The sequence below is a fragment of the Zonotrichia albicollis genome, chromosome 11 (assembly GCF_047830755.1).
Source record: "Zonotrichia albicollis isolate bZonAlb1 chromosome 11, bZonAlb1.hap1, whole genome shotgun sequence".
Classification (NCBI taxonomy): domain Eukaryota; kingdom Metazoa; phylum Chordata; class Aves; order Passeriformes; family Passerellidae; genus Zonotrichia; species Zonotrichia albicollis.
In genome coordinates, this window is record NC_133829.1 from 17,878,004 (window position 1) to 17,899,194 (window position 21,191).

Sequence of the window (21,191 nt, forward strand, 5' to 3'; positions counted from 1 at the left end):
CTGCTCAGTCTAATTACAGATCTTTCGGGGTGACATGGGATGCAGGAGGGAAGTGCTCTCCTCCTCCCCCTTCTGGGGCAGCCCCAGGGGGGCAACAGGGGCAGTGTGGGGTCCATGGAGGCGAAAAACTCAACAAAGTGTTCAAATTGACCCTTTTTGAGCCTCTTGTGTGTGTTTAAACTCTGCTCTGATATGGGGAGAAGAGAGGGGTTGAGTTTGGGTGCTACTAAAGGGCTGCAGGGGGGAAGGTGGGAGGCTGCTCTGCTCCTTGGACAGCCCTGGCTGGGGCTGGTGGGATGATGGGGCAAGAGGGGGGTGAGGAGTGGAGGTGCTGAGGGGTGATGGGGGTGATGGGGAGATGGGGGAAAGGGAGGGACATAGGTGGACATGAGGGTGATGGGGGATGAGGGGAAAGGGGGCACATGGAGGGATATGAGGGGCATGGGGGGTGGCGGGGTATAACGGGGGTGATGAGGTCATAGGAAGTGATGGGAGGGATGGGGAGGGAGACCGGGGGTGATAGAGAGGATGGGGGTTATGGAGATGGTGGGGGGTGATGGGAGGTGATGGGCACGATGGGGATGATGGAGGTGATGGGGGTAATGGTGGTGATAGGAGTGATGGGGATGCCGGGAGGTGATGGGGGAGGATAAAGATTCTGGTGGTGGGGGGGTGCAGGGGGGTGTGTGATGGTAATGACGGGGGCTGATGGAGGATGACGGGGGTGATGGGGATGACGGGGATGATGGGGATGACGGGAGTGATAGGGGTGACGGGGGCCGAATGGGGAGACACGGGGGGCCATGGACGGGAGGGTGACGAGCGGGGGGGTCCGGGGTGAGCCCGGCAGGGCGCAGCAGTGGGCGGAGCCGAGACGCGCCCCGCCCCTCTTTCCGCCCCGCGGTTCTGATTGGCCACCGCCCCCTCATTATGCTAATACAGCACCCCTGGGCGGGGCCGTCCGGCTGACGTCACGGGCCCGCTGGCGGGCGCGGGCCGAGCCGAGCCGAGCCGAGAGGTGCCGAGCGGGGCGGTGCCGAGCGGTGCCGAGGCGAGCCGAGCGGTGCCGAGTGGTGCCGAGCGGTGCCGGGCGGTGCCGAGCGGTGCCGGTCGGGCGGGGCGGGGCGCGGAACGGGCCATGGCGGCGGCGGCGGCGGGCGAGGCGGCGGGGGCGGCGTTCAGCACCGCGAACAGCGGCCGGGTGAACGGGCTGAGCCGCCCGCCCGGCGCCATCGCCATGAAGGACCACGACGCCATCAAGCTGTTCGTGGGGCAGATTCCGCGCAACCTGGAGGAGAGCGACCTCAAGCCGCTCTTCGAGGAGTTCGGCCGCATCTACGAGCTCACCGTGCTCAAGGATCGCTTCACCGGCATGCACAAAGGTGCGGGGGCGGCGGGCCGGGGCACCCCCCGGGTGGGAAGCCCTGATGTGGGACACCCAGGTGTGGGGGCTGTCCTGAGGTGAGGTGGGACACGGTGGGGTGGGGGGAACCCTCAGTGAGGCACCGCTCTGGTGGGATGTCGTGAGGTGTGGGGGACCCCTCAGTGATGTACTGCTCTGGTGGGATGTTGTGAGGTGGGGGGGGACCGTCAGTGATGTACTGCTGTGGTGGGACACCCTGAGGTGGGGGGGGATCCTCAGTGAGGTACCACTCTGGTGAGATGTCATGAGGTGGGGGGAGCTCCTCAGTGAAGTACCACTCTGGTGGGACACCCTGAGATGGGGAGCACCCTCAGCGAGGTACTGCACTGGTGGGATGTCCTGAGGTGTGGGGGGATCCTCAGTGAGATACCACTCTGATGGGACACCCTGAGGTGTGGGTAACACCCTCTGTGAGGTACTGCTGTAATGGGACACCCTGAGATGGGGGGGCACCCTCAGTGAGGCACCGTGCTGGTGGGACACCCTGAGATGGGGGGCACCCTCAGTGAGGCACCGTGCTGGTGGGACACCCTGAGATGGGGGGGCACCCTCAGTGAGGCACCGTGCTGGTGGGACACCCTGAGGTGTGGGGAGATCCTCAGTGAGGTACCACTCTGGCGGGACATTCTGAGGTGGGGAGCACCCTCAGTGAGGTACCAGTCTGGTGGGACTCCCTGAGGTGTGGGTGACACCCCCTGTGAGGTACTGCTGTAATGGGACACCCTGAGATGGGGGGGGCACCCTCAGTGAGGTACCAGTCTGGTGGGACACCCTGAGATGTGGGTGACACCCTCAGTGAGGTATTGCTGTAATGGGACACCCTGAGATGGGGGGGCACCCTCAGTGGGGTACCGTGCTCATGGGACACCCTGAGGTGGAGTGTCCTGGGATGGGAGACCCCTCAGGTGGGACGTCACTGAAATGTGGCACCGAAGTATGGGCCACCTGTGAGGCAGGACAGACCGAGGTGGGGGGAACCTCTCAGGTGAGGGGTCCTGTCCCTCAGGTGGGATACCCCTGAGGTGAGGTACCCCTCAAGTGGGACAGCCGGAGATGGATCACCCTGACAAAGGGATACCCCTCAGGTGGGATGCCCTGAGGTGGGATGCTCTGAGGGTGGGGACCCCCTGAGGCAGGATATCCCTAAGGCAAAGGCACCCCTGAAATGTGGTTTCCCCATCAGATGGGACAACCTGAGGTTTGGTATCTAAGTGTGGGCCACCACAGAGGTGGGGTGCTCTGAGATGAGGGTACCCCTCATGTGGGACATCCTGAGATGGTGCATCCCAAGACAGGGGTACCTCTAAGGTGGGACATGCCCGAGGTGGAGGCACCCATGAGGTGGGATAACCTGTGGTGGAGCACCCTGAGGTACAGCTGGGATGCTTTGAGAGGGGGCACCATGATCTGGAGGTATGCCTGAGGTCAGAGACACTGCTATGGGGTACCTGTGAGGTGATGTAGCCCTGAAATGGAGATGTCCCTAAGGTGGGACACCCTGAGGTGGGGTACCCAAATATGGGGCACCCCTCAGCTGAGTTACCCCTGAGGTAGAGATATCCTTCATGTGGAGGCTACACCCAAAAGTATGGGGCACCCTAAGGAGTGGAAACCTTTGGGGTGAAGGTACTCCTAAGTTGGAGGAAACCTTGAGGTAAAGCACTCTGAGGTGGGAACACCCCAGTATGGAATGTTTGGATATATGGCCCCTCCTAAGATTGGGGTATCCCTGAGGAAGAGGGGAGCACCCACCAGGGGTCAGGGTGCTGCTGTCTGGCTTGGGGGCACCCCTGGGACCAGAGCATCACAGGGCAGGGAACACTGCAATGGATTTTAGGACATCTGCCTGCCTTGGGGCACCTGTCTGGCATCAGCACAGCTACGTGAGTTTGTGCACCCTGGGAGCTGGAGCACCCCTGGGGTACAGACACCCCTCTGTGGATGGGGACGTGCCATGTGTGCAGTGTGTCCCAGGTGCTGTGGCCCAGTGGCACGGTGGCATGACATGAGGAGCAGTGACACACCCAGGGGATGGCACAGGATGGGGACACAGTGCCATCTCTGCAGTGTGTCCCAGGTGCTGTGGCCCGGTGGCACGGCATGAGGAGCAGTGACACACCCAGGGGGTGGCACAGGATGGGGACACAGTGCCATCTCTGCAGTGTGTCCCGGGTGCTGTGGCCCTGTGGCATGGCATGAGGAGCAGTGACACACCCAGGGGGTGGCACAGGATGGGGACACAGTGCCATCTCTGCAGTGTGTCCCGGGTGCTGTGGCCCTGTGGCACGGCATGAGGAGCAGTGACACACCCAGGGGGTGGCACAGGATGGGGACACAGTGCCATCTCTGCAGTGTGTCCCGGGTGCTGTGGCCCTGTGGCACGGCATGAGGAGCAGTGACACACCCAGGGGGTGGCACAGGATGGGGACACAGTGCCATCTCTGCAGTGTGTCCCAGGTGATGTGGCCCAGTGGCACGGTGGCACAGCATGAGGAGCAGTGACACACCCAGGGGGTGGCACAGGATGGGGACACAGTGCCATCTCTGCAGTGTGTCCCAGGTGATGTGGCCCAGTGGCACGGTGGCACGGCATGAGGAGCAGTGACACACCCAGGGGATGGCACAGGCACCGCTGAGGTCTCCACGGAACCCGCCACCCAAGAGCTGTGCTGTGCAGTGCCAGAGCAGGGTCAGCACACCCCAGGTGTCCCCATACAGGAGCCACAAGCTGTCACCAAACCCCTGTGCCACAGCCAGCACCTGCTTCGCTGGGGCTGTCCTGGGAAGGCAAAACTTGGCGTTTGTGGTTGCTGCCTTGTCGATGCCCTTCAGCTATGGGGCAGCCGCCTGGACTCTGTCACTTTTGGCACCTTTGGCCTCCAGCATTTCTCCAGGTGTCTCTGAAGCCGCTTCTGTGCCTGGATCAATGGGATTTGCACCTTCCAGGCTCCCTCTGCGCTTCCTCCAGCGCGGGCTTCAACGCCTGCGGCCCAGCCGCATGATTTAATTGCGGACGCTCCTCTAATTTGAACGGCATCCTCCCTCCCGGCGAGCCTCCCGAGCAGAACCGCTGCTGCGCCAGCCCTCCCAACTTCTCCAGAATGCCCGGGCACCGTCTACATTGTCGCCTGCAGGAAAAACAGGGAAAAAAAAAAAGAGAGAAAGAAGAGCGGAGAGCAGGAAGCCAACATGATTACAGATGGTAAACACTGGAAATGGCACCGGGACTGAGGCGAGCTGCTGTGCTGATCTCCCAGAGTGTGGATCCAGGGGGATCTCTCCTTGCTCTCCGTTGAGGGCAGATGTCCCCAACACCCCAAGGCGGGCGAGGGACCCCATCCCGCAGCGTCCCCCGCCCTGCCGCCATGCTCCCTCTCCTCCCAGGCACGCTGATTGTACTTATTAAGAGTTATTAATACTTAATCAGCTGGCGGATTTAATTGTGCCAATATTAAAAATGCATCAATGTCAATTTTATTCATTAAATATTTACTTTGTTGAAGGGAAACTGTTTTGCTGCTGTTTTAATATCACTTTCAGATGCTTTTGGATGTGACCCCAGCAAATTGGGGGGGAGCCCTCAGGGAGGGAGCGGTGCAGCGGTGGCACAGGCACCAGGAATGCTTCAGGAGAGACGGAGCGAGGAGGACCGGACCCTGTCCCCAGGGCTCGCTCGTTGCTGCCAGCTCTGCGAGCGAGTGGCTCGGCAGCGTGAGTCAGCGTGGGAAAACCTCACCCCAGGCGTATTCCCGATTTCCAAAGCGCCATGATGGCGAAGGAGCCCGAGTGCCTTCACCACACGAATCTCATCCCAAGGAGGATGCTTAGGCTGGGAGAACTGTGGTGGCAAGAGAGGGTGCACAGCCTTGACACCTGGAGATCTGCTTCCTGGAGGACTTGGACTGTGGCTTTCCCCAGGGCTGGGGCCAGAGTGCCACTGCCCATGTGCTGCCTGCTCCTCCCTGCCTCCTTCCTTCATCCTGCTGTTCCATCTCCTACCCTGCTCTGGGGGTGAACTGTGACCCTGTGTGTGTCCATCTGGGTGTAGAGTACCAGGGCACCAGGATGCTGGATGCCGTGGTGCCAGATCATCAGGGTGCTTGTTGCTGGATGCCGTGGTGCTGAGGTGATGGATGCCGCCATGCCAGGGTGCCAGATCCCAGGTTATAGACTGCCAGGATGCCAGAATGCTGAATGCCAGGGTGCTGGGATGCTGGATGCCACGGTGCTGAGGTGCTGAATGCCACCATGCCAGGTTGCTGGGATTGCGGATGCCACCGTGCCAGGGTGCCAGAGTGCTGGGATGCTGGATGCCACCGTGCTAGGGTTCTGGATGCCAGGGTATCACTGTGCCATGGTGCTGGGGTGCTGGATGTCACAGTCCCAGGTGCTGGTGTGCTGGGTGTCACTGTGCTGGATGCCAGGATGCTGAGACACCACAGTGCCATATCAGCTGTGCCACCAGCTCCCTGTGTGCACAGGGCACTGTGGCAATACCAGGCCGAACACTGATGCTGTCTCCCTGTCTCCACAGGCTGTGCCTTTCTCACCTACTGCGCCCGCGACTCCGCGCTGAAGGCACAGAGTGCCCTGCACGAGCAGAAGACACTGCCAGGGGTAAGTGACACTGCCAGGGGTAAGTGACACCGGGGCGGCGGGGTCAGCTGGGTTAGGGCCTGGTGACACCTCCAGGGGTAGGACCTGGTGACACTTCCCTGGAGCACGGGAGAATTGAGTGACACTGAGGTGTCCAGTTGAGCTGCAGCAGCACCTGGGGACACCTCCCAAGGCATGGGAGCCTTAAGTGACACCGAGGGATTGGGGTGAGCCCGGGCGGGGGCTGGTGACACCTCCCCGAGGCGCGGGAGCCACTTCCAGCAGCCGCAAACCGAGGCATCGATTTTCCAGCCGCCCGCGTGCTGTTGCGCTTTCTGTGGGCTCCGACCTCCCGAGCTTAACAAAGTGAAAATAAATATTTAATTATTCGCCTAAATAAAAATCAATAGGCCCGCGGGTTGGCTGGGGAAAGAGCCGGGGCCCATGAATATCAATCCCTGCTGTGTGTGTGTGCAGCTGACAGAGGAGGATGAGGTTTGTGGGGATGTGGCTTCCTGAGCCGTGCTCTCACCGGCGGGGCCACGCTTCAGTAGGTTTGAGAGTTACCAGCCCACCTTGGCAGCCTAAGGGAGGCCGGGGTCAGGCCCTGCCTGGGGATTCTCATCAGGCACACGTGGGTGTGTATTGCTATTGCCATGGCCCCTCGCTTGGGGATTGGGGGTGAGTGTGTGAGCATGTGTGTGCACATGGACATGTGGGTGCATGCCCACAGGGACTCATGGCTGTGCCTACCTCTCCGTGTGTGTGTACACACAGTGGTGCAGGGCACTGCGTGCTTGTGCTCACACCCTGTGCCCATGCAGGTGCTCACACCTGTGTGTGCTCACACCTGTGTGTGCTCACCTGTCTGTGCCTGAGCATCCCTCCTGTTCTTGCACACACCCATGTGTATGCACTGATGTACACTTGAGTACACACCTATGAGTGCCTGTGAACACACATTTGCATCTGTGCACACCTCTCTGCTTGTGCACACAAGCACACCCATGTGCATTTATGTGCAACCCCTCTACCTGTGCTCACCCCCTGTACCTGCTCATACCCCTTATACCTGTAGTCACACACCTATACCAGTGCTCACATACCCTGTACCTGCTCATACCACCTGTACCTGTGCTCACTCCCTGTATCTACACATCCCCTGTACGTGTATTCACACACCTATACCTGTGCTCACCCCCTGTACCTGTGCTCACACAACTATACCTGTGCTTACACCTGTCCCATGCTCACACCCCTGTACCTGTTACTCCCTGTACCTGCACACCCATTGTACCTGTGCTCACACCCCTGAACCTACTGACCCCCTGTACCTGCACACCCCTGTACCTGTGCCCACACCCCTGTACCTGCACAGCCCCTGTACCTGTGCTCACACCCTTGTACCTGCTGTCCCCTGTACCTCCTGACCCCCTGTCCTTGCACACCCCTGTACCTGCACACCCCTGTACCTGTGCTCACAGCCCTGTACCTGCACACCCCTGTACCTGTGCTCACACCCCTGTCCCTGCTCACACCCCTGTACCTGCACAGCCCCTGTACCTGTGCTCACAGCCCTGTACCTGCACACCCCCTGTACCTGTGCTCTCACCTGTACCTGCTGACCCCCTGTACCTGCACACCCTCCGTGTTCTCACCCTCGCCCCCCAACCCCAGCCAGGCCCCGCCCCCGGCGTGTCGGGGGACTGGGGGCGTGTCCAGACGGCGGTGGGCGTGTCCCCAGTGAGGCCCCGCCCCCCGCCTGGCCCGGCCCGGCTCGGCTCGGCGGGGCTGCGGCCGCCCCGCCCTGTGCCCCGCCCCCCGCGCGCCGCTGCGCGAGCCCAGCCGAATCCGGCCGAGCCGAACCGAACCCAGCCGAGCCCAGCCGAACCCAGCCCAGCCGAGACCGGCCTTGCCGAGCCGAGCCGAGCTAAGCCGAGCCCGGCCGAACCGTCTCGGGTGGAGCCGAGCGCAGCCGAGCTCAGCCGAACCGCCTCGGTGGAGCCGGCGGTCCGGCCGGTCCGGCCATGCAGCTGCCGCAGGTGCCGGCGCCGGGGCCGCGGCCGCCCGTGCTGTGGGTGCCCGCCGGGTCCAAGATCCTCTGCATCGAGGTAGGGCCCCGCCTTTGTCTGCCGCCGCCTCCGCCCGGCCCGGCACGGCCCGGCACCGCCCGGCAGCCTCCGCTCGAGCCGGGGTGGGGGGGCTGCACCGGAGGGGCTCTAGGAGGGATGTGGGTGATGGCGAGGGGGTGTATCTGCTCCCGGGGATGCTGTGCGGGAGCGGGGGTGATGGCGAGGGTGTGGATCCTTGCTCCTGGGGATGGGCATGGAGGGGTGTTCGTGGTGAGCAGGGCGTATCTGCACACAGGGCTGGGGATGGAGGGGTGTTGGTGAGGGGGTGCTCCCAGGGATGGGCTGGGGATACAGCCGTGTTTGTGATCGGGGTGTAATTGCACACAGGGATGGTGGGTGTGAGTGGGGGTGAGGGTGATGGAGTGTATCTGAACCCAGGGATGGGAATGAGGATGGAGCAGTGTTGGTGAGGGGGTGTATCTGCTCCCAGGCACAGGATGGGGATGGAGCAGTGCTGGTGATCAGGGTGCATTTGCACACAGAGATGGGGATGGAGGGGTGTTGATGAGCAGGGTGAATGTGCACACAGGGTTGGGGGCTGTGAGTGGGCGTGTTGCAGGGTGTATCTGCACACAGGGATGAGGAAGGAGGGGTGTTGGTGGGGAGGTGTATCTGCTCCCAGGGATGGGGTGGGCGGCTGTGGGTGTTGCAGGGTGTATCTGCACACAGGGATGAGGATTGGGGGTGTTGGTGACAGGGTGTATCTGCTCCCAGGGATGGGTGTTGGGGATGGAGGAGTGTTGGTGAGGAGGGTGTATTTGCACAGAAGAATGGGGTTGGAGGGGTGTTGCTGAGGGGCTGTATCTGCACCCACAGATGGGGTGTGTGGGTGTGAGTGTTGCTGTGCAGGGTGTATCTGCACCCAGGGATGGGGTGCATGTGTTGGTGATGAGGGTGTATTTGCACTCAGGGGTGGGGGCTCTATGTGTGTGTGTAGCTGGGAGGGTGTATCTGCACCCAGGGAAAGGGAGGGTGTCGGCAGAGGGGTGTTGGTGATGTCTCCGGACCCAGGGAGGCTGTGTGTGGTGAGGCTGTCGGTGAGGAGGGTGTTCTGGCACCCAGCAATGCTGGGGTGGGGGGGTGTTTGCAGGCAGGGATGGAGGATGGTGGTGAGGAGGTGTTTGTGCCCCCAGGGATGGGTTTGGTGTGTGTACTGGCTGGCGGGTGTATTTTTCCACCGCAGCTCTGTGTGTGTGTGTGTGTGTGGTGCAGGTGTGCAAGGGGCAGCGCTCGGGGGCTGTTGCACCCACAGGCAGTGCAGGGAGGGGTGTGTGCATTGGCAGGGGTGCAGCTCTGACCCGCGGGTGTGTGCAGGTGGGTGTGCAAGCACGTGGGTGTCTGTGTGTGTGGGAAGAGGAGCTTAGGGTGTCTTTGCCCCCAGTGATGGTGACAGGGTGTGGGTGCACATGGGCTGGGGGAGTGGCAGCAGCGAGGGTGTGTGGGCGCATGGGGTGTGACAGGGAGTGCAGGTGTTGAGCTGGGCTCAGGTGTGCATGGTGGCCATGGGGATGGCATGTGGGTGTTGCTGGGGGTGCCATGAGCCCACCCAAGGTGTCTGTGTGCCCACAGAGGGCTCCCAAGGGTCCCAATATGGGTCCTGCTGCTACAACAGGGAAACTGAGGCAAGGGGCATTGTATCCCCGGTGCTGGCTGTGCATCCCAGGGTGCGTGCCCGCGGCTGTGTGTGATCCATGGCAGCAGGCAGGGCTCTGTGGGATGCATGGCATGCAGCCTGGGGTTGTGCAGGTGCCCGTGGGGCTGTGTGCAGTGGGCACACGTGGGTGCTGGGACAGAGGTGCGGTGTGCACAGCGCTGCGTGGGCACACGTGTGCGGCTTCCGGGCTGTGCCAGGGGGACTGGGGGTGGCTGTGCCAGGGGCTGCTGGGGTCTGTGGTTGTGTTCAGAGGTGTGTGGGTGTGTGCAGGGTGTGCCAGGGTGGTCATACATGTGCAGGGTTGTGCAGTGCTGTGGCTGTCCCCAGGCTGGCTGTGTGGCCTGGCTGTGGGATACCCCCAGGGCTCTGTCAAGGTATTCCTGTGATGAGTGACTGCCAGTACCTCGGTTCCTGGCTCCCTGGGGTGGCATGGACACCAGGCTCCCACAGTCACTCGCAGCTCCAGTGTCACCTGCCACCTCCATCTCATTTGGGTGCATGGTGGCCTGCTGGATCCTCTGGCTGTTGGTTGTGAGGACAAGGAAGAGGAGTGTGATGCCAAGGAAGGAACAAAGACCAGAAGTGACCCACTGAGCACATCCCCTGGCGGTGATTCTATGGGCTGGCTCTCCCTGATATCCAGTTTCTTGAGGGGCTCCAAATCTGGGTGGGTGACAGAGCCTGAGCAGTCAGGAGGTGGTTTGGCACCCACTGGCGATCCCCTGTGCTGTGGAACAGCAGTGGTTTGACCGTGGGGTAGCTGGGGCTTTGTGGACTGCTGCTGATGGTTGGTGCTGGAACACCCCAAGCAGGGTGTCACTATGTCCTTGGGGTGTGGGAGATGGATGGATGGATGGATGGATGGATGGATGGATGGATGGATGGATGGATGCTGTGGGAGTGGAAAGGTGGGTGGTGGCAAGATGGAAGATGAATGGGCAGATGGAAGGATGGTACAAGGATGGATGGGTGTTGGGAATATGGATGGGTGTTGTGAGGATGGATGGGTGATGGGGGATGGATAGAGGATCTTGGCAATATAGATAGATGCTATGGGAGTGGATGGGTGTATGGGGATGGATGTTGGGGATGTGGATGGCTGCAATGGGGATGGACAGGTATTCGGGGGTGGATGGATGGGTGTTGGTGCTATAGATGGATGCTGTGGGAACAAATGGGTGTTATGAGGATGGGGATATGAGTGGGTTCTATAGGGATGGATGGATGGATGGATGGATGGATGGATGGATGGATGGATGGATGGATGTTATGGGAATGGGTGTTGGAGTATGGCTGGATGAATCCAGGGGGAAGATGGGTGTGTGGGTGATCGTGTGGGTGTCCAGGAGGATGAGTGGATGGATGGGTGTTGCAGGTGGGTGTCAGCAGCAGGGGGAAATGCCTGGGTGGCTGTTTAGTGTGGGAGCATGGATAGAGGGCTGTGTGTACATGGTGCAGGGGTGCTGTGGGGACAATCAGGAGCTCTGGGTGCCACAAGGGGTCATCCAGCACCCTGTGGTGGGCACATTGTGATGTCAAGGGTGCCAAAACCCCCTTCTGGGGGTGTCTAGAGGCCAGGGCAATTTCTCCTTGGTGTGGTGTGGCAGCCCTGGGGTAGGTTAGCTGTTCCCTGAGGCCTGACATTTATAAACATCAGCCGCTCCCGGGGAATCAATACAGTTTAATAACCGGCGAGCGGAGACGGGAGACACATCAAAATGACACTCTGCGGCTCCGTAAATGTTATTCTAAATCATCCTCACTGCCTTTATTACATTAAGCATACAGCAGCGGGCATGGGAAATTTATTCCATCAAAGGCCATCACGCTGGTAAATGGGGCTGGCGGGTCAGTGGAGGGGGGCAGCCCCCCAAAAATGGGGTTCCCTCCTCCCAGCTGTGACAGGGATGTGAGGGACAGCGGGGTTCTGGGTTTAGGGTCTCGGTGCTGTCACAGCCTCCCTCACAGTTTGGGGTAAGCCAAATCCTGCCCCTACACAAGGTGGATGTTTTGGGGGACTGGTGACATAATGGGTCACACTGAGGTGTCCCTCGGTGCCACTGTGTGCCATCCCACGACTCCTGGGGACTCAATCCCTTCCCTGGACCATCCCCAGCTCTGCGCTGACATTTCTCTCCACGTTTCCCTGGAGACGAGGCGGTTGCTGTGGAAACCTCCCTCCTCTTCTCTCTTACCCATCCTCTTCCTCACCCTGATGTGGGGGGGACTGTCTCTGCCCCCACCCAGCCCCAAAATTTAGGGACCCTACCAGGGGTGCAGCGGGGGGCACCTGGGATGGGGGTGCACACACACATGGGGGCGGCTGTGCCGTGCCCGTGTGTGCTCGGGGCGTGTTCGTGTGCGCGCCCCCGCGCCGTCATGTGTGACATCTCGCTGTTGCCGTGGCGACCCCATCGAGCACATGGCTCGGGCTCCGCAGCATCGCGGGGGAAGCACGCTTGTTGCCATGGAAACGGCCATAATTGTAGCGTTTTTCGGCTAAAAGAGGGGAAAAAGGAGGGGGAGAGAGGAGGAGGAATGGCTCCATGGGGCAGCAGGCCAGGGATGTGCCTGCCAGCCCAGCGTGTCCTGCTGCACACGGGGCCACGCTCGTGGGTGCGCATGGCGGTGACAAGGAGGAGGCCAAATTTGGGTGAGGTTTGGGAAAAGGAGGACAATGGTGCCAGAGGGGCTGGGGCTGGCGGGGTGCTACTGCTGCCTCTGCAGTCCTTTGCAGTCGAGGAAAGCAGGCAGGCGGCCAAGCCTGGCACTGGCAGCCCCGCGGGTGCCTGCAGCACTGGGTGCCCATAGCCAGGGCCGGAGCATTGCCCTTTGCACGTGGCATCCCCGGGTCTCTGTGGCCACAAGCCGCAGATCTGTTCATGCAGGTCCCTCCCCTTTTCCCCAGCTCACAGTGCCAGTCATTGGCCAAATCCTGCTGTTCCCCATGGAGAGGGTTCAGGGGCCCCCACACTGACCACCCACTCTCGCTTGTGTTGCAGATGAACCGCCCCATCCAGGTGAAGCCGGCCGACAGCGAGGGCCGAGGAGGTAGGTCCTCAATTCTCCAGATGCCTGGCATGGGCAGGGGGGCACAGGGTCGCCTAGGGGGTGATGGGGGACATGGTGGCATCACGAGGGCTGCTGTGTGAAGGTTGGTTTGCAGAGAAATCCAGGAAAGGATCTGCCTTTGCTGGGGGCATCCAAACCTGGGTGCAGAGCAAATGCCATCTTCTCTCTCCCTGTCTGGTCAGCTGGGGGAACATCCTGATATCATCCTGGGAATGTCCTGACATCATACCGTGAGCATCCCTGGGGTGCAGAGCACCAGCCAGCATCTCTCCCTCACCACCATAATTTACCAAAAAATACAATTCCCTCTCCAGAGCTGCCTGTGGGGACCCCGGGGCAGGAGTTGGCTGCATATGGCCCAAGCCTCTCTCAAACTACCACCCCCCTCAAATTCTTTGAGCATTTGCCACTCATTGGGCTGTGGCATTGCCAGGCTGAGGTGATCATTTGGGCAAAATGGCAGGAATTGGATCAAAATCCCACCTGTGTTGTGTTGCTGGGCAGGTAGGTGCTATCAGACATGCAGGATGCTCTCATGGGGCTGCCTGCACTTGGCAGGATGGCTGGGGTAGCTCCCCCCCATCCAAACCCTGTTATTAAACGCACCGGGAGCTGGTCCCAGCATGTCCCAGAGGGACCTGGCAAATAAATTACCCACTTACCGAGCGTAATTGGTGAAGGATTAAAAATCGATGGGTGAGCTGGGGCTCCCGTCTGCAGCCCCCTCGCCCAGGAGGAACACTGGGCTGCCCAGCCCACTCCCCCTGGGAGGTGCTTCATGTTTAACTAGACAACACACGAGCCCTATTCCCTTAACTAATTTTCTTGGTACCTTAACAGACTAAGCATTCATCGTCTCCTGCCATTATTTATTTATTTCCCCAGCAACGCTCTTGACAGGGCACCTTATTTCCTTTGTCAAATGCCATTAGCGTGCGGCGGGAGCGCGCGGCCGCACAAGACAGATGCTGGTAATAATCATGAAATTCTCATTATTTACTATCCCTTCTCTTGTGTTTGGGTTATTGATGTCCCCCGGGCACGGCTGGAGGCTGTGGGTTGTTCTGCGAGTCGATCACACGAGGGTGATCACCTCCAGTTTGTGGATTCTCTTTGTTCCACCGCATCCCACCCCAGTGCTGGGGGAGCCAGACCCCCATCCCTAGAAAAAGCCTCAGCTCCTCTCCCTAAAGCAGTGGCTCTTCCAGGACTCACCCCTCAGCAATTTCCCCACAGGAGAGGTTTTCCCATCCTGAGTGTTCTGTAGGATGGAGATGATAAGCCCAGCACCTTCTCCGTGGGATCAGTGTCGCTCCCTCCCTCTGATGTCACTCGGCTCCTTCCCCTCCATACACCATTTTTGGTGAGGGGTTGGGGTGGGGAGTGACCTCCCACTCTCTGATGGGTTTGGTTTTGTTTTTAGAAGACAGGAAGCTCTTTGTGGGCATGCTGGGGAAGCAGCAGAGCGAGGACGACGTCCGCCGCCTCTTTGAGCCCTTCGGCCAGATTGAGGAATGCACCATCCTCCGAGGGCCTGATGGAGCCAGCAAAGGTGGGCTTTGGGCCACTGGGTGGGCACCCTATGGACCCACAGTGGCCAAATCCAACCTGTCTCATGTTCCCTCTGTTCCCTTAGGTTGTGCCTTTGTGAAGTACGGCAGCCACGCCGAGGCACAGGCTGCCATCAACAGCCTGCATGGCAGCCAAACTATGCCGGTAAGTGCCAGGCTCACACCCTGCCCTGGCTGACCCCACGCTGCCTGCTTAATCCAATCACCCACTAATTTGATCCTCACTCTAATTGCATCAAAATCCTACAGACTAGCAATTTGTTGGCCACATCACCCCGGCTTCCTCCTTGCCAAGGTGCTGAGCCCTGGAGGTGGGAGCTTGGGGCTAATTCTCTCCATGCCAGAGAAAGGGACAGTTTAATTAACGCTGAAGGTCAGAACTGTGGACAAGGAAAGGGAAAGGAAGCAGAGGTCAGGGAGCTGCCACTGGGGAGAAAAACTGGCTATAATTAAACCTCACATTGATCACTGGTTGCTGCTGCCAAGCTGGGCAGCGTCCCCAGGGCTGAGGCTGCTGTGGATGCTGCGAGCCACGCCCACGGCAGGCACACGGTTTGGGGCATTGCTGTGCTCCCGCCATCAGCCCCATCTTCCCCCACCTCAGGGCGCCTCCTCCAGCCTGGTGGTGAAGTTTGCAGACACGGATAAGGAGAGGACCCTGCGGCGGATGCATCAGATGGCGGGGCAGCTGGGCATCTTCAACCCCATGACCATCCAGTTCGGTGCCTACGGGGCCTACACGCAAGCGGTAGGAGCTGGAGCAGCCCGGGGGCTTTGGGGGACCCCCGTGGGTGGGGGGGCTGGTTTGGCCCTGAAAGCACCAGTGCCAGGGCGTGTGGATGCCTGGGAGGGCTGGTGTATCCCTGTTTAGGGCAGATGCAGGGCTTCCTGCCCACAGCTGAGCGTGGTTGTAGGGTTCAGTGGTCCCATATTTAGCATCACCAAGACCAAGACTCCTGTCCCTGGGTGTGGCAGTGGGTGGCATTTATCCCTCTGAGCCCATCCAAAGCAGAGATGCTGATTTGCCCTCCCCTCTCTCTCTTTCTCTGTGCCTCTCGCTCTCTGTCCCCTTTCCCCCCTTGTTTCCCGAAGATCATGCAGCAGCAGGCAGCCCTGATGGCGGCCGCGCAGGGCACCTGCCTCAACCCCATGGCTGCCATCGCTGCCGCCCAGATGCAACAAATGGCCGCCTTCAATGTCAGCGGGCTGGTGGCTGCTCCCCTCACTCCCTCTTCAGGTAGGACCCTCGCATTTGCCACTTGACATCCTCGGGGGGCACTCTCGGCGTGGTGCCGGCCCTGACGCCACGCTCCTGCAGGTACAAGCACCCCTCCGGGGATCAGCACGGCGCCGGTGCCCAGCATTGCCACGCCCATTGGGGTGAACGGCTTCAGCCCGCTGCCGCCCCAGACCAACGGGCAGCCCGCCTCCGAGACCATCTACACCAATGGCATCCACCCCTACCCAGGTACGGCCCTGCCGGGGCTCCGCCACGCCCCGGGGCTGGGGGAGTGTGCCTGGCTCAGGCGGGGCGCTCACGGGGTGCTCACGGGGTGCTCCCCATGCCGGGAACACGCTGGATGAACCCCCGTGTGCTCCCGTGGCATCGCTGCAGGGAGGAGGGAATCCAGGCAGGGAGCAGCTCTGCCCCTCCATGGCGGCACTTGGTCAGGAGCCCTTTCCCACGGGAGCTGTGCATGCATCCATCCCTGGCTTTCTCTGGCTTATTCTGTCTTCCTTCTCCTTTCTCTTCTCTTCCCAGCTCAAAGCCCCACGGTGGCAGACCCCCTCCAGCAGGCCTACGCCGGCATGCAGCACTATGCAGGTCTCAAACTTCGCTCCCCACTCCTTCCCTCTCTCCCCTCTTTGCTCCTCACTCTTATTTTTGGGCGGTGAACATCACCCTGGGGTTGAACATTGGACTGGGGCAGCGTATTTGGGCATGGATTCATGAGGGGAGCAGCAGGTGCTGAGCCCTGGCAGGAGCTCCATGGTGGCAATGCCGATGAAAGCACCATCCCCTCATCCCACTGGCTCCTGTCATGGCCCCCCGTGCAAATTTGGATAGTGCAAAGTGAATTTTAATACCCATGGGGCTGAGAGAACTCCATGGGGGAGCCCTGGCAGTGGTATTGAGAAGAGGGGACAAGATTTGGGATGTGACAGAGGGCCACCTCCACACCAAGACACCTGAAGTCTGGATGTTCATCACGTGGCCAGGTCTGATGGCCAAGGACATGGGCTGTGGAGGGAAAAGAGTCAGGGCCTCCCAAGGAAATCTGTCAAGCCCAGCAGCCATTTTATTAGGAGCATTGACAGCCATGTCCAGATTTGCAACAAAATCAAGTTTTGGGGTTTTTCAGCTAAAAGTACCATCTTTACTCAGCTTTGAGGCCATATTACTGCTATCACCTGCATTTCTCCTGGAAGAGCTGTTCCCACATCCCTGGTGTGTCGGGAGGGGTGGGAAGGGCAGAGGCAGCAGCCGTGGGGCAGAGCAGGTGGCAGCAGGGGAGCTGCCTGTCCCTGTGCCAGGTGCCATGGCCTCAGCTTCTTGTTTCTCTCTTCCAGCAGCATATCCCACTGCCTACGCTCCCATCAGCCAAGCCTTTCCCCAGCAAGCGCCCCTCATCCCGCAGCAGCAGAGAGAAGGTGAGGGGTGGGGGTCACCCCACGTGGCTCCTCGGTGTCCCCCAGGGTGACCCCACCTCGTAGCTGACGTGTCCTGTCCTTTGTGTGTCACCCAGGTCCCGAGGGCTGTAACCTGTTTATTTATCACCTGCCCCAGGAGTTCGGGGACGCGGAGCTCACGCAGATGTTTTTGCCTTTCGGCAACGTCATCTCTGCCAAAGTCTTTGTGGACCGTGCCACCAACCAGAGTAAATGCTTTGGTAAGTCCCAGGGTGTGGCTCTCCCTGGTGTCCCAGCTCAGGGCTCCAGCTCTTCCAATCCCCAGCTCAAGGCTCCAGCTACCCTTAACATCACAGCTTGGAGCTCTGGCTCTTCCTCAACTCCTCAACTCAGGGGTTTGGCTTTCTTCAGCATCCCATTTTAAATATCTGATGCTTCTTGACATGCCAGCTCTTACCAGTCTCCAGCTCCAGAGTCCTGTTCTTTCTGGTCTCCAACCTGGAGGTCCAGCTCTCCCAATATCCCACCTCAGGGAGTCTGTCTGTCCCAAAATCCCAGCTCAAGGGTTTGGAACTCCCAGGCTTCCCAGCCTGGGAGTCTGGCTCTTCTGGACAACCCAGTGCAGAGTATCTCCGTCTGAGGTGTCCAACTCTCCCTAAGTCCCTGTTTGAGAGTCTGTCTCTCCAACATCTCATCTTGGGGATCTCTCTTTCCCTGGTCTCTCAGCTGTCCGTGTCTCCCTGCTGTCCCTTGCTATATCCCCAGCTCAGGGATTTGTATCTCCCTCTCACAGACCTCAGTGTCCCCACAGACTCACTGTGGTGTCTTTGGAGGCCCTATCACCTTAGGGTTGCTGCAGACCTGGCCTATAGGTGTCCCCTGAGCCCACTCATCCCATCCTGGTGTCCCCACAGACCCCATCACCCTGGTATCTCCACATACCTGCAGACCTTGGTGTCTCCATAGACCCCATCACCTCAGTGTCCCTGCAGCCCCTATCACTTTAACAGACCCTGTCACCCCAGTGAGCCCACAAATCCCATCCCATAGTATCCCTGCAGATGACTCCAGTGTCCTGTGGACCCTCTTGTGCTGCTGTCCTCACAGCCTTGTCAGCTCAGTGTCCCTGCAGGTGCCATCACCTGTCACACAGTCCCTGCAATCTGGGGCTGTGATGTTACCCAAGGACCCCCCTCTCCCAGCACTCCCAAACCTGGAGCATCCCCCAGGATTTCAGGGCCTGGGTTCAGGCAGGGCAGTGCCTGTGATGTGTGTGGTGACAAGCCCCCGTGTCCCCTCCCTGCCAGGTTTCGTCAGTTTTGACAATCCGACGAGTGCTCAGGCGGCCATTCAGGCCATGAATGGCTTCCAGATCGGCATGAAGAGGCTAAAAGTGCAGCTAAAGCGGCCGAAAGACGCCAACAGACCCTACTGACCCCAGCTCAGCCTGCGGAGAGGTGAGGGGCCTGCCCTGGGGTGTGGTGGGCATGGAGCATCCTGCTGTCCCTGTGCTACATCCCGAGTGTGGGCAGGGATCTCTGCCTGGCACCGCCCACCCAATGGATGGAGGGATGTGTCCCTCCCTCCATCCTTCCTTCCCTCCATCCCCAGAAGCAGGCTGACAGCCTTTCCCTTCTGTTCCAGGTCGGACGTCCCGCAGTGTCTGACGACTTTCCCCTTCCCCAAGTGCAGTATCCAAACCCGTAACTCTCTTTCTTTGCAACACACCCCGGAGGAGGAAAAGGAGGAGGAGGAGGAGGTGAAGGAGAAAACGGCAAAGAAGAGAGCGTTTTGGTCGTAGCTTTTCCTTTTTGAATTTTTTCCCAAACTGGTCTTGTTTGTTGTTTAACGGGAATGAGAGGAAGACAAGGAAGGAGGGGAGCGATGCGGTGCCGGGGCTGCGATTCGCCGCCGGCCGCTCGCCGGGACTCACCGGATCCCTCACTGGGAGCAAGGCTGATGGCTCCGGGCAGCCGGGCCACGATCTACCTTTGTTTTTTGGGTTTTTTTTTAAAAGCACTCATTTGCTGCTACCGATTTCCCAGGAGAAACGAGGAAAAGAGGCTCCAAATGGATTCTTAAACCAAAGCCGGTGGGACGGGACCAGCCTCGGGCGCTTCACCTGGAGGATGTTTGTTTGGATGATAAAGAAAAACGGCAAGATTTTCCTTTTTCCCTGCATTGGGGGAAAAAAAAAAAAAAAAAAGAAGGATCAAAGTATGTTGGACTTATAGAAGATATATATAAATAAGTATATATATATATATATCCCATGGAGCAGGGTGGCGGGACACGCGCTTCCCCTGCTTGTCACTGGCACAGGGACATAGGATTACTTGTTTCAGAGTCATATCATTCCTTAGAGTTTAGGGACCAAAGGACTATTGCTTTTTTTAAATATATCTATAAATAAATTAATTTAAAAAAAAAAAAACAAAACAAAACACACAAAAAAACTTCGGGAAAGGAGGAGAAAATCCAACAAAAATTAAGAAGGTTGAGTAAAAACCCTCGGGCATTCAGAGCCACGAGCGTTTCCTACAGGGCTCGGATTTGGGGGGTTCAAGGGCTCGGTTTTGGGGGCCGGTTCGTGGCTGGGGACTGGGGGGATGCAGAGGGGATTTGTGGGGGGACTGCAGTGGCTCCCCCAGCTCCATGGCCCAGGGGGGAATTGGAGCCCCTCGGTCACCTCTGGCAGAGGGTGGAGTGATGTGGTTCTTTGCATTTTGGGTTGGTTTGGGGGGATTTTTGGGTTGGGTTTTTTTTTTTTCAGCCAAAAAAAACTTAAAAAAAATAAAAAGAAAAATGTGAGGTTTCGGCCGCAATGAAGTGAAGCGAAATAAACTTATTTTGTCAAAATCGTCACCTTGGTTGGTTCTTTGGAGCCATTGCTGCCGCGTCCACCCCAAACACAACACCCGGGCCCCCTTTATGGCCAGCTCAGCTCCTGCTGGGCTGCAGCATCCACCAGCATTTGGTGAAGCTGGGAGAGCACCATAGGCATCTCTTTGATTTGCTTTTTCACAGGAATTGCTATTTTTGGGAGGAATTCACCCTGGCTGCAGAGGGAATCAGGACAGGATGCAGCCCTGTGGTTTCACTGATCTTTCCAAGGGACAGAGAGAGGAGCTTCAGAGAGAGGTGGCCATGTCCCCTGGGACATCCCTTCACACTTGTGGGTACGGCTGAGTGACTGCCATGATCCCAGGAAAGTGACTTATTTTTTATTTGAGGAGAGGAAAAACCCCAAACCCCACAAATTTAAGCAGCCCCCCTCACCAAGGGGTAGGTGGCAGGGCCAGGGCTCAGGGAATGGCCACCAGCCCAGGTTGGGGTGGCCCTTGGATACTTGGAGCAGCCAGTGTGGGACACGTGGGGACAGCCAGATGTTGGGATCCAGGGGGGACAGAGGACAGGGACAGGCCATAAGTGACACTGAGTGAACCCATTGGTGTAATGAACCTGTCAGGACTCAGGTGGTGACTCTACCAAAACCAGGATAATTCTTAGATCGGTTCTTAAATTCCATCATAAATCTTGGCTGAACTCATGGCCTGGTGCTGCTGTGACTGACCTGGAGAGCCCCTGGACTGTGGGGACAGCAGTGCCCACCCTGAGCCCCGGCAGCCTCTGGGCTGTCTCTGCTGGGTTTCCATCCAGGTTTGGGTGTAGCAGGATGCAGCTGTGCTGGCACTGCCTCCGTGTCCATGGAGTTACTGGGATGGGCTTGGGCTCAAACAAAATGCTGTCCCTGGGAGGTTCCTTCCCGTTTGAATCTCTGCTGCAGCACCAGTGCCTGGGGGGCTGCTCTGTGCAGTCCCGTGCTCCCATCCCTGAGGCACAATCCCGTCTCCATCGTGTTCCGCCTCCACGGCACCATCCCTGTGTGTGATGGGGGAGTAGCTCCCTCCCAGCCCTATCCCAAAGCTGCATCAATTCTCTGTGGCACTTCCCAGCATCCCATCCCTTCCCCTCAATCCCATCCCTTCCCTGTGAAGGGATTCCTTTCCATTCTGCATGATCACCCTTCCCCTCAATCCCATCCCTTCCCCAAGATACCATTCCCTTGTTTCCCACCTCTTCTCCACAATCCTATCCTTTTCTCACCATCC

At 59.2% G+C, this 21,191-nt stretch overlaps 1 protein-coding gene across 13 annotated transcripts; it reads left to right on the plus strand.

Annotated features, from left to right (window-relative positions):
* Positions 1–953: 953 nt before the first annotated feature.
* On the plus strand, positions 954–19,587 carry CELF6 (CUGBP Elav-like family member 6). 13 transcript variants are annotated; one of them, XM_026795428.2, is made up of 13 exons: positions 954–1,382; positions 5,958–6,040; positions 12,808–12,856; positions 14,304–14,429; positions 14,514–14,593; positions 15,053–15,196; positions 15,541–15,685; positions 15,767–15,916; positions 16,211–16,273; positions 17,020–17,100; positions 17,196–17,339; positions 18,387–18,536; positions 18,724–19,587. In XM_026795428.2, the coding sequence occupies exons 1-12, from the start codon at positions 1,139–1,141 to the stop codon at positions 18,512–18,514; spliced, it is 1,437 nt and encodes a 478-aa protein (XP_026651229.2). In that variant the 5' UTR covers positions 954–1,138; the 3' UTR covers positions 18,515–18,536; positions 18,724–19,587. The 13 variants fall into 13 exon arrangements, with proteins under 13 accessions (XP_026651229.2, XP_026651228.2, XP_005490373.2 ...); XM_026795427.2 differs by having other exon boundaries at positions 955–1,382; positions 14,301–14,429; positions 17,023–17,100; XM_005490316.4 differs by having other exon boundaries at positions 957–1,382; positions 14,301–14,429.
* Positions 19,588–21,191: the final 1,604 nt, after the last annotated feature.